General features: G+C 39.6%; 1 protein-coding gene across 2 annotated transcripts in view; it reads right to left on the reverse strand.

Annotated features, from left to right (window-relative positions):
* EDIL3 (EGF like repeats and discoidin domains 3) overlaps nt 1-11,716 on the reverse strand; it is a 349,377-nt gene extending 337,661 nt beyond the window's left edge. For both annotated transcript variants that reach the window (XM_036410081.2, XM_036410080.2), the window contains exon 1: nt 11,082-11,716. In XM_036410081.2, coding sequence (XP_036265974.1) covers nt 11,082-11,151 — 70 coding nt within the window. In that variant the 5' untranslated portion in view covers nt 11,152-11,716. The remainder of the gene's footprint in view (nt 1-11,081) is intronic.
* Between the last annotated feature and the right edge of the window lie 5,806 nt (nt 11,717-17,522).

Consider the following 17,522-nt stretch of genomic DNA (forward strand, 5'->3'; position numbering starts at 1 on the left):
TGAGTATGTTAAAACTGAAAAATAAATATTCCCCTAGTAATAATGTTGTTTTTCAATCAAAACCACAAGCAATTCAAACATGGGCAAGGATTAAGGCCACCAAGCAGACACAGACATTCCCAGTAGCCTAAACTATGCAGACCTCAAAATATTACCTAGAGGCCTGTCTGAATAGGCTGAAGTAGGTCAGGGCACAATGCAGAAATCTTCCTAGCCCCAGCTGAGCTTTAAACATGGAAGGGATATTCCCATAGCTGTGCTATAGTAAAGAGTCCTGGACTTCTGTCTATAAAGACAAACACAAAATTTTTTGTTTGTTTTGGTTTTTCTGTGTGACGCTTTATTAGAGTTATCTCCTTGATTTCTATACCATATGTCCTCATTCCTTGAAGATTTCGGTTCCTGGTTCACTTTCATTCTCTCCAACATTTCTCCTGGCATAATTAGTGGGAATTTCAATACCCACATAGATGATTTTTCCAAAACCTGGCCATTTGTGTCTTGGCTCTTTTCTTCCAATGGACTTCTACACTCCTTCATTCATAACTCTATGGTCATACTCCCAAATACATAGTTATTAATAATTGTAATCCCACTGTATTACTTCAATCCCCCATAATCTTAATCCTCATACCATTACTTTCTCTCTTTATTGCCCGTTTCCTTTACAAGCCCAACTTAACCTGTTAGCTCCACTAGGGTTTCCAGTTGATCTAACTATCTCTTGACAGCATTCCACTTTTCTGGTGCCAGAAATGGGAAAGGGACTTTGGAAACTACCTTATTTTTGGAACTTAATGAAGCAGAAAAGGTAAAAGCATCACAGCTTAAAAATTCATAAATAGTTGGATATCTCTAGAAATGGATTTCCACAGAGACTAGGTTGGAAAAGAATAGGGATAAGAAGGACTGAAAATTAGAGTGGTGACAAGACTGGATCCAATAGAAATGAAGTCAAGAAGAGGTAGAAAGAAGATTCTGTTAAGAGATGGAAAGTCTGAGGAATTTAAAGTACTGGTACCTGAGCAACTCCCATGTTAAGAAAATCTAAGAAATAGCATTTCCAGTAGGTTCCTAAAAATGAAGATGGGGATCATTAGTGTTGGAAACTTCCATGAAGTTTAACACCAGGATGTTACAAGAGTCACAAATTGTTAAAAATTTTAAGGGTACAAATATCAGAGAAGAAACAAGGTTTGAAGTCACTGAGGAAGTTCAAGATGTCATGATGGTTACTTGGCCTCCCAAGAGGAAAGGAAGTGGTATAAGCTGGTGGGGAAAAATTGTGATGTTGGGCTGAGAAGCCGTTTGAAATATTTTTCAAAAAGGCATAGAGCAGAACACCAACTCCTCCTTGTTTTGTGAGTCTAAGAACTGGGAAAAACACAACTATAATTCACACAAGCAAAGTGGTATAACAAAAAAGAGTAAAGAATAAATTGGAATCAGAACATGTAGAGTCAAGTTCAAATTGTCATTGTTGCTTGAATTACAGGTCATGCTGAATTATAGGTCATGTGACTTTTTGAACGTCAGGTTCCTTGTATGTTAAATGAGATTAAGAATCACTTCTCTGGACCTGGCCAGTGAGGCTCAGATGGTTGGAGTGACCTCCTGTATATCCAAAGGTCACGGGTTTGATTCCCAGTCAGGGCATACACCTAGTTTTATCTTGCTCTTCCCCTTTCTCTAAAAATCAATGAACATGTCCTCAGGTGAGGATTAAAAAAAAAGACAAGAAAAAGAATGCCTTCTCTGCTTATGTTCCCTAGAATAACAATATGAAATGCTTAAGAAATGTTAACTATTGTATTATTATTATTATTATTATTATTATTATTACTATTACTACTTATACTAATATTGGGAAATAAATATAACAAGACATTGAAGGTCCATTTAAACTCTTAAATATTGCACCAGCTATACAAAAGATATTAATAAGGAGATCTATTATTAGATAACACAATTTTCATTATTTTATAAAATGTTTTAAGTTAACCCAATTCTAGTGTTTGTTTTTTTAAAATAAACCATATTTTGGTTAAGTAATTATTAAAATAAACTGGAAAATGTACATTTTCTAGCTGATATGGTTTGAGACTCTTTGGTGCTTTTGTTTGGCCAAAACTTCTTAATAAGTTACATAGAAATCAAATTAAATGGGGACGGGAGTGAGGCAAATAATTAAATTAGCAGAAATAAAAACCTTGTTAACCTTAAGATCACTTTGGCCTACATTATGTATCTGAAAACAACAGAGAAAGCAAGCTCTACACATCTTATTGAATCACAACAGCTCAATGTCAAGGAGCATTGACAGCCCAGAAAATCAAAACAAATCATAAAAACCATGTAGAAATAAAACCGAGTAGCAAGATTTTGAAGACAATGTGCTTTGAAAGACACATTACCTCTTTCTGATCAAAGTATATATACTCCAACCCTTATTTCCAAGTGTGAAGAGTGTGACACTTTGAAAAAATTAAGAAACATTGTCCCAAGAGAATAAGTATAATTTACCCCTTTCAAAATAATCTACCATAGTAATTAGATATAATGTGTGCTTTATAAGTAGTAAAATCATTTAACAAAATATGCCCATGACACACAGAATGAGAATGTGTCACAGAGAGTGGTTTAGTAGTTAAGAAAATAGGCTTAGATTTAAACTGGATTCTAATTCTAACAGGATACCTGGTAGTTATGTTCTCTTAGGAAATTATTTAACTTCTCTGTCCCTTCAATACACCATTCACATGTAAATAATCATCATCCTGCCTCAGAATTATTGTGAAAATCAAAGATGGAACACATAGCATGCACTCAGTAAATACTATTAACTGCACTTCTTAAGCGTACTTACAAATATATCAGAAAGAATGCCCCTTGTTAACTTGTCTAGCAAAATATTTAACCTGATATAGTGGGAGTCCCCAAGTAAAGAAAAGAAAGGAAAAGGGAAACTGATCCCTGAAACATGTCTAAGTCAATATTAGTTAGCTGAAATGTCAGAACTTTGTATCTAACGAAGTAATCTAACACTTAGCAGTAGCTTTTCTTTAAATGATGATGCATCACGAACACAAAAAGCACTCCATAGCATGCCTGTATGTCAACATTGCATCTTAAACAAGCTTTCACAGGAGCACTGAGCAGTATTTTCAAAGTAGGTATAATACATCTACAACACAGGTTGTAAAAACTGAAAAACAAAGTTCTTGAAACTACTTTTGGATTATTTTTTTAATATAAAAGATATACTGCTGTTTAAAATGTATGTATATTTAAGGAACTCTGATTTGGGGGAGAGAGGGTAGCTCCATTCATTTCAATATATAGAATGTGTCTTTGGGGTTTTGTGGTCATTGTTTAGTTGTGTTGTTTGTTTTGCCTGATACTGTTCTAAGCCCTGGCTCTGTAGGAAACACAAAATATAAAACAAGGACTTGGCATATAAATAGTAAAGCATTTTTGAATGGTAATTTGCTTTTTGTTTGTAGACAACATTTCAAAAAAGCTTGTGTCTACAATGCCAAAGTCAAACTATGGAAAGGAAAAAGGTGGATAAACGAACAGGAAAAGTAGTGTGGATAAAATCTGAGTTTAATGCACATTTGGAGAGAAAAAAATGTGAGAACAGAACGGCATCAAAGATGTGAGCACAGATAGAAGACACATAGGTGGGAGACTGCCTGCCATTACCAAGAGAGATTTGTCAGCTTGTTTCAAATACAAACATCCTCCAATGTTCATTTGACTATTCTAGTCTTCTCTGCTCAAGAGTCATAAGCCTAATTTTATCCTGGTTCCCTTCATATAATCTCTAGTATCAGTAGAATGTAAATGTTCATTTTGACCTCAGTACAAGAATAGATTTAAGAGGATTATTTTACATTCCCAAAATAAATGACTTTATGAAATACCAAGCATAAACCTTAAAAGAGATTACCTTCAAATCAAGCACAATTTCATCTCACAAGAGATTAAAACCTTGGCCTTCCCACCTATTCACTCTTTTACTATTTTATATTATACTATTCACTGTTAAATTATTTTTAAAGAGATCAATCAGTTTGATACAGGCTTGTTTTTAAAAATTGAAAAAGTAAGGCTAAGATATAGAGTCGATTTTTCTCCATATTAATAATCACATTCAAAAGTGCTTTAGTACTTAAAAAACCCTCACTTAAATTGTTGTACATAAAATCCCTCGTACTACTTCATGCACTATTAAATCTTCTGTTGAACAAATCCTATGCAGTTACTATCAATATAATAATGCATATTTCACAACAAAGTAACAGTACATTTTCTTCTAAAATATAACAAAAGTGTGGGACGTTTTATCTGCATTCTGAGGTCCACTTCTTCTCTACAAAATTGAGTAATATGTTTTGTGATCCCTTCATTCATTACTGTAGGGGGAAAATCAATACAAAATATACAATGACATTTTCTCTGGCATGATGGGAAAACAAAGTTTTCAAACATATAAATTCTTCAGAGTTCTGTCTCTTTCACCATTAAGCGGGTTTTCAAGCTTAAACACTTAACAAAATCTCTTCAATGATGCATACATTTTACTGCCTTTGTACTGCAAAATATTAAATATATTGCAGTTGAGTCTGTGTCTAGAATGCAAGACCAGTACTTCCATATTCTCACGCAACAATGCCTTTCGGCCTTTACATTTAGACAAACCCACCTCCAACCAATGTCCCCAGGTTTTCACTCTGCACGCTATCACTGCTTCTGCATATACTTTTCCAGCCTCCTGCAGCAACTGCCACCTTTTATTGCCCTGATTAAGTCTGACCTGTTACTTCATATGCCCTTCATTCTCTGGATCTAGTTGAAAGAGAGCCGAGGAACTTAAAAACCAAGAGCATCAGTCTCTTCTATTTTATTTAAGGCCTTAATATCATATCTATTTGAGGTGATTAGAATTTTTTGATATTTTCTTCTAGGTTCTTAGCTATGTGCTACAGGCAAAGCAAGAAAACTTCACTACATGTACAGTGAATATAAATATTTGCCCAGCTGATAGATGTAGGCAGGTCACTGGGATCAGATTGAAACAGGAATTTTTAGGGATGATAAGGACAGATTTAGGAAATTTTAGAATTTCAGAAATTAAGAGAACCATGGAAGAAGCACAGGGCTGCAGAGCAGCAGAGGGCATATTTCCATAGAATAGGCCAGCAGTTGCCAACCTGTGATCCAGGGACCACTGGTGGTCCATGAGGTAGGAAAGGTTGGCAGATCTATGGAACAGGGGAGCTGGAAAACTGCAACAGGTACATTTCCATAGAATGAGGGAGCTGAAAGCAGCAAAAGGTCTACATTTACAAAACAAAGGGAAGGAAGCCCTTTATCCAGAAGAAGAAACCCCAAAGGGTATAGGAAAACAATAAAGAAGAGGGTGTGGGGAAAACCCCACATGTCCCACGTGAGGTTCAACCTTTGAGCTCAGAAGTTACTACAGCAACCAGTCCAAGAAAATAGTGACCAATCAAAGGGGATATCAAGGCACAAAGATCTACAGCCTTTATAAGCAACAGAAACAGGGGCTCAGTGGGACTTTTCCCCCTCCCCAAGTGGGAGCCTGTACTTGTTCTTTAATAAATTTCCAGCTTTGCTATACCACCTTCTGTCCGTGGAGTCATTCTTCGGTTCCCACCGACAAAGAACCCAGGAACCAGTCTGCCAGGGGAACACCGCATGTTCCAGTCCAAAAATTCCATTTCAAAATCAAGGTGTGAAATCCCGAGTTGCTCCGTAACTCAGATCCTAATTTATTTCCATTTATATTTTAAACCTCAGGATTTAGTAGTAGGAGCTTCATCTTGTCATCTTTTCCCCCTCTTCACAAGAGAATAAATTGCAAATTCTAGTTTGGGAGATTTGTGACCTTTTAAGAATGACAGAATTTTATAGTGAATACTATGCCCTAGAGATGCTATCAAGCAAGGAAATATTGGGGGTGTGAAGGAGGAGGAGGGCAAAAAGATGGAGAGGGAAAGGAAGGATTTTTATTTTAGGAGGACTCTGACAGGAAAGATGCCTCCAGAGACAGACCATTTGCGTGGTGTCAGCGACTGTATAAAAAACGGAGAGAACTTGTAGAAGTGGTGTTACAGTGAATCTGTAACCTGGTTTTAAGGGCTGTATCAGCAGATACCAGAAGACAAGGTTATCAGGTAAGAATCAATTAAAAACAAATAAGTGATGTCAGCTGACTGACAACTTGATACACAATGGGCACATATGTGAGGTTTCATACTGGCTGAAGTGGGTAATAAAACGTTTTCGTGTCCTTTAGTCTCCTTTGGGCACATGACTTACATTATTTAGAAACTCGAAAACTCTAAGAAAACATACACTTCATTATTGTGATAGAAAAGGATAAGCAGTTATCTCTTACCAGTACTACAGAAATGAATGATATATAGCGGAAAGTCATTATAGCGGAATTTTTATGTATAATACATTCAGTTGGTATGTTGAACTAGCTTAAAAGTATGCCAAACATTTCCACAATAATTGTTTTGCTGTAAGCACCTCATAAAATCTGTAAGCATTTCCTCGGAATGTACTCAGGAGACCCCTGAGATATAGAAGTTTAACCTAGACATGGGCTTGTTTGTGGCCCTGAGAACAACACTGATTCAAAGTTCAAGTCCCGTGGTACAAGCAGTGGGTCCTCTCTTTTTCAGAGGAGCACTAACTGATAACAACTGTTTCATACAACTAAGCTTGACCTATTACTTCATATGCCCTTCATAAAACAGAATGAGTGTGGAACATTTAATCTTTATGTGGATTTACAGATTAGCATTTACTAGTTTACTTCTCTTATTTTCTCCAGCTTTCCTTTAAAAGATCTTCACTGATTATCCTGACACCTACTGGCAAGGGCAGAGTTTATCCCAATCTACTTTTCCTTCCACAACTCTCTCAAATCAGACTTATTGAGGTATTTTAATTAACAATTAAGTGGCGATTCATTCAGTTTAAGTATTTACTTAATTTCTAGCATTATCACATAACTGAGGAAATGTTCAATACTCAACACGAGTAACCATTTGACATTTTGCACATAAATACTTGTTTGTTTTGATTAAGCAACAGATATTAAAGTCATTACATGGGCAATGATTTTAAAAAGGAAAACATACTAGGCATCTTCATTAAGATGCAGATAAGAACTGAATGACAAGAATGTCTTGGATTTGATTTTCTACTGTTTCCCCTGCCACAAACACAGAATGTCAGTTTGCAAACTACTTAGGAAATAAACTCAACTATATAAAGAGCAAATGTCTTAGCTGTGAAGGAAGCCATACCATCAGTTACATAATTGCAAAATTTATTTGATACTCAGTACCTATTCATTCTGATTAACTCAGGTTTGAACTGCGTTCTGAGTCCTGCATTTCTGTTGTTGTTTGTTTTGTTTTGTTTTGGCCAGAATACGGCATAATGAACCTACTACATCATAAATCATACCCCATGGTATTGCACCTGCAAGTGTGTTCGGTGAACAACAAATATCAGAATTAGTTTCTTGGGCTTTAGAAACTTGAATCTAGCCAGTTTTTAAAACAGTACACAAAAGATAACATATACAGTCCATCCCATTCAAAATCCTGCAAAAGATAAAAAGTTTTAAAAATAAATTACCTAATTAACATTTTATCTTCATTAATATCAATGAAATTAGGAGTTTGGGCTGCAAATGTTGGCCTCAAAACTATTATATTTTGTAATGGTTACGAGTAACCAAACTATTTTTGTCATGTATTTGTTATCCCTTTACTTTATACTGCTATAATTTTGTGAGGAGAAATCAGATATCCAGCAATGAAAGCAAATGTTATTAATAACATTAAAAATATCATAAATCCTGAATGCACGTTTTATATCAATAATTATCTTAAGATATTTGAGAAAAATACGACAGAGTTTTAATTTAGAGATGTGCTATACATTTGCCTGGTTTTGAAGACCCTAGAGAGAATAGACCATTTCAATTTTTTTAACCATTAGTTTGTATTATTATAAATGTTCTCCCAAAATCACATAAATTTAAAACAAAATGCATTTCAACTCTAAGGAAATATTTCAACAATAATGTCCATGAAAAAAGGTTCATGCCCAGAAGGGGAGGGGGGGAATTGTACATTGTACCATGACAGTGGATGACATGCCAAGATTTTGCATTAGTGTGAAACAGTCACAACAAGATACTTAATATTATCTTAATTATTACTTCAACATCTCAAAATCATTTTTAAAGGTTTCAACGGAAATCTAAAGTTAGCATGTATTTTTAAAGTATAAAATTAATGGTAATGTAAATTAGGTAATAAAGACATTAATATGTAATAATTTTTAAACACATAAAAAACTTATTTCAGCAAAATATTTCTATATTAGTATAATCATAGAAGCATAATGTTGTTATCTCCAATGAGATTGCTCAACTACTAATTTATGTTCACGCAGAATTAACTAAACACCGCCATTTGTTTTTAAAAGGAAATGTAAATACCGATGATTCAGAGTATTTAGGAAATGTCTAGACATTTTTAGACAGTGCCATTTGCTTAAAGACTTCAAGCACAAACAGCAGGCAAAGGGACAGATTGCATAAGATGTCACGTGCTTGCTGCAACTGTATGCATGTTATTGGATTTTTAGAGCAACCCATAACCATGAATAATTTAAGAGTTAATAAAATATTCAATCTGACTGATCCATTGGTTTAATTTTAAAATAAAAATAATAAAAGGAATTACACTCTCTTATCAAATCCCAGGCATTAATGCAGGAAATTGCAATCCACACAGGGAAACTACAATTTCTAAAAGGCATGCATTGGATAAATGATATGTGTCTGCGTGCGTGTGTGTGTGTGTGTGTGTGTGTGTGTGTGTGGCGGGGGAGGGGGGCGTGCAGGGAAATTCTAAGTGTTAGCACCAGCCTTAATAACTTTGTTCAAAGTTTAATGCTTGGGAGCTGTCATACAAGCTACACTCTGCCTTCTGCAGGGCTGAGGGAGAATAAAGTAGAAATGTGCAAGTTTAACATAAATTGCTCATGGAAATGGTGTTCTCCCCTAAATCCCTCTTTCCCTCTTCCCACAGGCTGGCTGCAAACAGAGAAACCTACTGAAGACTTTGGAGGGCACAGCTGCTGGCATTATCTAGGAGCCTGAATGGGGAGGGGGCAACCTCATCAAGGTAGGTTTGTCTGTCGGGGTAAACTGTGCCCCAATCCTGATACCCAGGAGGCAGAGCTCTGGGCTGCAGAGAGCTGGGATTCATCCTGCTAAGGGCTCCTCCACCTCCTCCGGAGGGAGAGGCTACAGTGGCCCAGCGGCCACACAAGCTGAAGGCGCCCACTCCTCCACCGCGGGGCTGGGGCAGAGGGTGGCACCTTGGAGGTGGGTGTGAGTGGGTGAAGGTGTGTGTTTTCCTGTTTGAGTAGGAAGAGAGGTGGGGAAGGGAGGAGGAAAGACTGAGTGCCTGCAGCTCCCCCTTCCTCCCTCCAGCTAAAGGATCAAAGTACAAAAGCCATTCAGACGGGGAAATAAGAGAAAGGGAAAATATTGGCAGTGGGAACACAGGCTTTTTCCCATCGCTGGGGACTCAACGGAGCAACTATGGAGCCATTACCATTCCGCAACCTTGTGTGGAGTGGTGCCTCTGCCCCATGGCTGGAAGGGCACTTTGCAAATGCCCACCCGCTGGGGGAATAGCCTCCTTCTGGGAGGGGGGACAAGGATGGGGGTAGGCCGAGGGAGGAGAGACAGGGGATAGCTCCTGGCAGGGCAGGGAGGGCAAGTGGCCAGGGATACACGGGCTTCTTGGGCGAACAGCCGCCCAAGAGAACACAATTTTCCTGCGAAACAAATGGATGGCCGGGTGCGAGGATGGATGGTGTACAATATTCATTCAGTATACAACCTCAGACGAATGCTCATCAACACATTTTCCATCCAACTATCCATTTTTAGAGGCGGAGCATTTTAAACCATGCAGGGCACTGGCTCTCCTGGAAGCAGCCTGAGAAGGGGCTGCCTGCATGGGGGGGGGGGGGGGGTGCAGCAAGGGGCAACCCTCCCTCCGGGTCTCCCTGAACCCACTGCTCCCTCTGCTCTGTTCCCTTGCCCCATTCAGCCCCCACCGGTGCAGAGACTGGTATGCATAAGGGACCCCTAGCAAAGGACCTGGAAGTCACAACTCAGCAGGAGACTTGTCCTGGTCCTTTCTTTTTTTTTTTTTCAACAGGCTGGCATATTCCACACAAATCATGGAAAGCACCACCAGGCCAGCTCTTGCAACTTTTCCTCTCTTGCGGGGAACACGAGGGTCATCTCGCACTGCATGATTTTCCATTCCCAGGAGTTAAGCTTGTGCAGGGGGAGAGCTGAGCGGAGCATGAGGCCCCTGGGATGAGAGGAGAGGTGGATTCCCCTGGGGGTTTCTGAAACCCATGCTTGCCTTCCAGGATGGAGAGGGGGAAGACAGCAGAACGGACTTGTCAGGCAGGTCTCCCTCTCCCTCTCAGCCCAAACTCCTCCGGGGATGAGGTCTGGGTTGCAAACAGCTCAGCCCAGATCCTTGCCAAAGCCCTGCACCCCAGGGGCGCACAATCACTTCGCTTTTCAACTAGAGGAGCCCAGGCCCACCCCAGGAAATGCCCACCCAGTGTGGGGTCCTCAAGGGGCTTTGGACAGCACCATCCTTTGCCGGCACTGCTGGGGGAGGAAGGGGGGTGCAAGCGGGCGCAGGAAGAATCCGTGGTGCCCAAGAGCGCCCTGCCCTCCAGCCTCCCTTCTTTCCTCAATCTCACCCCCATTCCGCACCCTCTTCCCTGCTCAACCCCGCGCACTTGCTCTGACTTTCAGAGCACTTTTCCAGAACTCGGGACTTGCCCCCTCCTCCGCGCAGCCCGCCGCCCCTGACAAGCCCGGGGAGCACCTCCAGCGCCGGGCACAGCGCTCCCCCGGGTCCTGCCCCAGCGGTGGCAGCAGCGCGCGGGTGGGGTGGGGGTGGGGGGAGACTCCTCACCTTTGCAGAACTGGGGGACCCAGAAGCTGAGCCCGACCAAGAGCCAGGCGGCCACCGAGGAGTGCTTCATGATCCCTGCTTCTTTGGGACTTGACCTCGGCTGGACCGGAGAGGCGGCTGGGGGTGCAGCAGGGGGTGCGGCAGGAGGGCACGGTCTCCGGGTCCAGGAGGTGGCACCGCAGGGCAGCAGCAACCCCGCCCCTGGCAGGGAATTCGGGAAGATGTCTTCTTCCTGCAGCGCTTCCTTCCACAAATTCTTGGAGAGGGCGAGAGGGAGTGGGTGGCCAGGGAGAGGGATCCGCTGCTCCCTGCGCGCTGGCGCAGAGGTGGGCGAGCTCGGGAGCTGCGGTCTCAGTGGCCCCTCCGTGCGGGTGGGACCCCGCCGGGGTGGGGTGCGGGAGCCCGGGCTCCGGGTCCCCCTCTGGGGCAATCAGAGTGTCTGCTCCGCGGGCAGCTCCGGCGCTGCTCTCCGGGCTGCTCCCCGGGCTGCTCTGCTCTCCGTGCGGGCTGCCGGCTGCTGACTTGGAGAACAATGAAGCGTGAGGGCGGGGAGCCGGCAGCCGGTGGCCAGAGCGCACTGTGTACAAACAGAGGCGGCGTGCGTGTGAGCCTGAGCCTCCCCGACTGGCTTCCCCAGCGCCCCCGTCCCCGTCCCCCCTCCTATCCTCTTCCTCCCTCCCTCCCTCCGCCTCCCGCCCCCACCCCCACCCAGTCCCCCCTCTCTCTGTGCCCCCGTCTGTCTGTCTCTCTCACTCGGAGGTGGCTCCTTCTGCTGGAAAAGGGAGACAACCGCAGCCACACCCTGGCACCTGCCACCGCCTCTGAAGTTCCTGCATCCCCGGGTGGCTGGTACCTTTCCAGCAAGCCCCGAGAGGAGATGCTGGGGTGAAGGGAGGCAGCTTTGGTGTCTGGAATCCTCCTGGTTTTTCAGGACTGACTTTGTAATGAACCACGTTAAGGATTCCCCCGAAAGTCCTTTTTTCAGTGCAGCTAGGAAAGGAAGTTAAAGAGGTTTTGAAAAGTAGCTCTTGGGGCACAAAGCTGCTGGAGAGACAGAACCCTGCAAAGTCAATTGTCCTGGATGCTCAGGAAATGTGACTGATGGAGCAGCTAGACTCTCATCAGCTCAGACAGGGCTGCTTTACTGTCTTTCTGTCTGCACTTTCCGTAGCTCTGGGGCTGGGCAGGGGGTTGTGGGCTCATATCTCTTCAAGGGGACCGAGGTGAAGGCTGGGGCAAGGGAATAGGACACATGCTTCTGTCTCAGATGAGAAATATGGGGTGAATCGGGGTGCCGTACAATGACAGATTCTTGAAGCCTCACTCAAGTGGATCAAATCACCCTACTACCCACAGAAACAGTATAAAGGGACTGGTTTGGGCAGTGAAAATAGCTGAACCAAAATATAGCCCCTGGCTTACAATAGTGCTCTCCTCTTTCTCTGATTAGAATGCTCGCTTAGTGTGCATGGATTCCATTTCGGCAGTTGCAGGTACCAAAATGAAATCCTTGTTTTGTTTGCTTCTTTCCTTCCAGAGAGGGTGGTAGGAAGAGAGATAGAAACACAGACACAGGAAAACTGAAGGATATATTCTTGAAGGCAAGGATATGAAAGGAGACCGGATGTCCTAGGAAAAGGATAACAGCGCATTTGGCCATGCAAACTCCATCTCCTTTTGCCTGCTTGGGTTCTTTAAACTTTAATTTCTACCTTCCTTTTGGAATTTGAAGTGAGATCAAGAATAAAAGATTGATGGAAAAGTATTATTATATATTACTATGGAAGAGTTAAAGTTGTACCGCTGGCAGATAAAAAAAATAATGGCAACAAATTTTTTTTTCAAAACAAGGTTTGTGCAGATCATATGTTTGGTGGGAGGGTAAAATACAATAATAGGCTTTACAGTTTATATTCAATATTATTTTGTATTAATTTCAGGTGTACAACATATTGATTAGACAATCATATATACTTTACAAAGTATTCTCTCTGATATTTCCAATACCCACTGGAACCATACGTAATTACAGCGTTATTGACTATATTTCATATGCCGTACTTTACATCCCATGACTATTTTGTAATTACCAACCTGGCATCTCAATGCCGCCTCCTCTTTCACCCAGTTGGTGAAAAGAATCATTTTTTAAAATGTCTTTGATAAGGGAAGGAGGGAGAATCATTTATTCCTTGTCTGTTTTCATGCTTAAAGCCACTGATGCTAGAATAAGACATCATTGTCCAGAGTTGCAGCAAAGAAGTTTTTTAGACAGGGATAGCACATCATTATTACTGAATTTTGAAAGTGTGCTTTCAGTCATGTTATGGCATGTCTACTATAAGGTACTTTTTTTTTAAATGAGATGTTTATTATTAGTGTGAAGGTATTATTTCTAAAGGTTAGTACTAAATCTCAAAAATATAAAATGAAAAACAGTGTCTCTGAAATGAGATATTATTTTCCTATTTAATTCCCATTTATTTCAACCTTTTTGATAATATGTTACCTTAATAGGCATGTTAGGAAGTCATTTTTTTTTTTTTTTGGCTACAGTATATGTTACTAAATTTTTTTATTTTTTTATTTTTTAAATATATATTTTTATTGATTTCACAGAGGAAGGGAGAGGGAGAAATAGAAACATCAATGATGAGAGAGAATCATTGCTCAGGTGCCTCTTGCATACCCCCTACTGGTGATCAAATGTGCATCCTGAGCATGCGCCCTGACCAAAATCAACCTGTGATCTCCTGGTTCACAAGTCTACACTCAACCACTGAACCACCACATCTGGGCAAGTTTTCTCATTCTAATTTAAATTCTTAAAAAAAAAAAAAAAAACAACTCCAGGAGAGCATAAAACTACATTAATGCATATTCTGTGATCAAATACCTGGAGTTGTGACTATAAATGCCATTCTTTTTACCTGGTAGACAACTTGTAATATGTGTTGCCAGTTTAATGCCTCTATTTCCAAAAGTCCCATTTCCAGTCTCATTCTGATTCATAGCCTGAGATCCATAGCTCCCTGTGCTTAGTTACCACCACCCCATTTTTTCCTCACTTATTGATAATGGTCATGTACCAACTGGATTTTGATTTTGAAGGTTGTAGGTACTTTACTTACCGTATTTTTCGGACCATAAGACGCACAAGTTTTTAGAGAAGGGAAATGAAGAAAAAAAGATTCTGAAACAAATAGTGTCCTAAAATATTTTATGTGCATTAAAACCCTACATCACAGTCATAAACACATGTAATCAACCCTGTAAAGTAAACAGCAGCATTTAGAACCATTTTAGAGCCGGGCAAGCACACAGAGACCACACAGAGCCGGGCAAGTAAAAAAACTTTTTTTAAAAAGTATATGTGTAGGCTATATTTGGACCATAAGACGCAGGGACTTTTTCCCCCCACTTCTGGGGGGGAAAAAGTGCGTCTTATGGTCCGAAAAATAAGGTAATTTACATTTATAGCACTCATTTCACTCTTACTAAATTCATCTCTAGCCTCTTCAGAAGTGGAATAGAAGAAATGTTAGAAGACCAAAAAATATAGGTTTAGTTTAAAAAGAAGAAAAAGTAAAATGACAAAATCCTGTTATGAATCTTTTAGCTCACATGAAATGCTAAGGGTCTTTTACTAATCATATATGATCCAGGCTACATTTTATAGCTTCTGCACATATGTACCTAAAATACTAAAAATGAATCTAATCATTTGAAGATAGCACTTCCCAGATACTTTCTGCAAGCTTACTTCCCCCAAGTTATTAATAAATTTCTATGGGAAAAAACAAATTTTGCCATGGTCCAATAATTTGGGTAAAATCGCGTATCAAAGCAGCATCTTGAGGATTCATGGTGAACACTAGCATATGAAACTTCGAAAGGTCCTGTGGTTATGAAACTTTCCCAGATGTGTTTAATCCAGAATTTTATAAACTTCTTTTTTCACTAGGACAAGTTTTTTCTCAGAACACCTGTTAACATATTGTACACTTACTGCTACAAGGAAAAAAACTTGAAAACAGTGCCAGAAAATAAAGCAGAATAAAGTATCAGCAAAACTAACAAAAATGGAACTGTGGAAAGTTTACTGATTTTCAAGAATTGTTATTTGCTTAGAGTTTGGATTTTGGAGCAGAACATATATGAATTGAGATATTGTCTCTACCACTATAACTTTTAACATAGGCAAGTCCATTAATTGCCAAACCTTATTATTCTCATCTGTAAAATGGAGTTAATAAAAGTACTAAACACATAGTAGTGATAGGTTATTGTCCCAAAAGGGCCTAGCCCATTAGTGGCTTCACAGTGATGATGATGATGATGATGATGATGATGACAACAATAGCGATGATGGTGATCATGAAGATGATGATGAAGAAGGAGAGAAGAGGAGAAAGAGGAGGAGGAGGAGAAAATGAGTAAGACAATAATCCCTTATGGATTTAAAAAAAAATTATGTCAATAACTAATTGTTTTCATTCCCCATCCACCACCTCCATTAAATTATCAAAAAATTTTAAACTCACCTTTTAACTTATCAAACAGTAAAAAACACTAAATATATTAGTTCTCATTATTTCTGTAATCATTGAATATATTAATAAGTAATATAGTTAATGATAATTTATTTTATCAAATGGTACTTGGTACTATGATTTTTTTTAAATCATTTCGCATTTAAAAACGTTCTTTTGCATTTCAAAAACTTTATTTTCTTTAATATCCAAAATGTCCTTGTATTAAACTTTGGATTTTAGCCTTGTGTGACCCAAAGAAGAAAATCCAGTCAAGTCCTGACCTGGGCTTCTGACATATGTAACTGTGAGCTAATAAATTGGTGTTGTTATCATCTGGTAAATTTGCAGTAACTTGTTAAGCAGAAAGGAAAAATTAATACAATAAATTACTGTATTACCCCTTTTTAGAGGGAAGGGATAACCCACGGAATGGTTAGGTAAAGTGCCCATGGTCTCAACTTAGTAAGTGCTGGAGCCAGTAATTGAACCTAAACAGTCTGAATTCGGAGCCAACCACACTCTACTGGCAGCAATCATGGCGGGTCAATGGTATATTAAACACTAAGCATTTTCACATGTAATACTGTTTACTAAAACATTCCATCAAACCTTATGAGGTAATTATTATTATTACCTCCATTTTAACTGTTGAGGAAATCAAGGATCAAAACTTAGAAGTAATTTGCCCAAGATTAAGACATTACTGAGGGATGGAGCCAAGAGCCAGGATCTGAGCCCTGATTTGATTCCAGGCGTGCATTTCTTAACCATTAGGGCATATTTACAAGTCACCTAACTTACTGTATGCATTTATATTTTCAACTGAAGAAAGTACAAGTAATTTTCATTTTTTTAGTGTAGTCTGCATTCTCTCTGACCTCGATCTATCATTTTAGAGTATACTTTTCTTGAATGTAGAGTTCCAAAACCATTTTTAAATTATCCAAAATATTTGCATAACTCAAAATACTTTTTGCATTGTTCTCCATAACACTGAGCTATTTTTTTTTCTCTATAACCCTCTACTCATGCTGATATGACTACCTAAAAGGACCTCTTCCAAATTTTAATATCTGAATTCGAATGTCCCCATAAGACCTTCCCAAATTATTCCAGTACAACAGAACCATCATTTCTTAGAACTAACACTTTTTATTTTTCTCTAGTTGTTTTTGCTTGCTTTGTGAATAGTTCTTGCCACAAAGATAATTTCACACCATACACATAGCAGAGTGTTAACACTTTAAATTTCTGTAGTCTTCCCACCAGCCACACTAAGGAAAGTTAGTAAATTCCCAGTTCCCAGTATTCCCGGCTTGATTCCCTGAGGGATTCTGTCTCCAGAAAACATGCAGGTCATTATGCAAGAATAAGCCTTTGACATCAGAATATGACCCAGGTAAGAGAGACTTCTGATGTCTCTAATTCCTGCCCTCTGGTTTCCCAACCATTTGGTGGCTTAATTTTTAGGTCCCTAAACTATATTTAAATAATTAATACATGCCTGTAATGAAAGTTCAAAGGCACAAACATACAGGGAAATAAAAGTTTACCTCTTAGTGCCATTTCCTCCTACAACAGGGGTGTTTCCCCAGAATAACTGCTGATAGTTGGCAGCTATTGCAGTGTAGCCTTCTAAAGATATATACATATATAATATATACCGCTATATACATGGACACATAAACACATATATACATATTTGTGCATATATATACATATATACATATATACACACATATATAAATACACATATATATGGTATAGGTGTGTGTGTATATATACATACATGCTTTTTATAACAATTACTACATTTTATAAATATTATGCATTTTGCTTTCTTCACAAAAATAAGTATTTCTGAAATTATATCAAGGGCAGTGAAACGTAAATCTTTTTTAATGGA

This window comes from Pipistrellus kuhlii, unplaced genomic scaffold (genome assembly GCF_014108245.1).
Source record: "Pipistrellus kuhlii isolate mPipKuh1 unplaced genomic scaffold, mPipKuh1.p scaffold_m20_p_4, whole genome shotgun sequence".
Lineage (NCBI taxonomy): Eukaryota > Metazoa > Chordata > Mammalia > Chiroptera > Vespertilionidae > Pipistrellus > Pipistrellus kuhlii.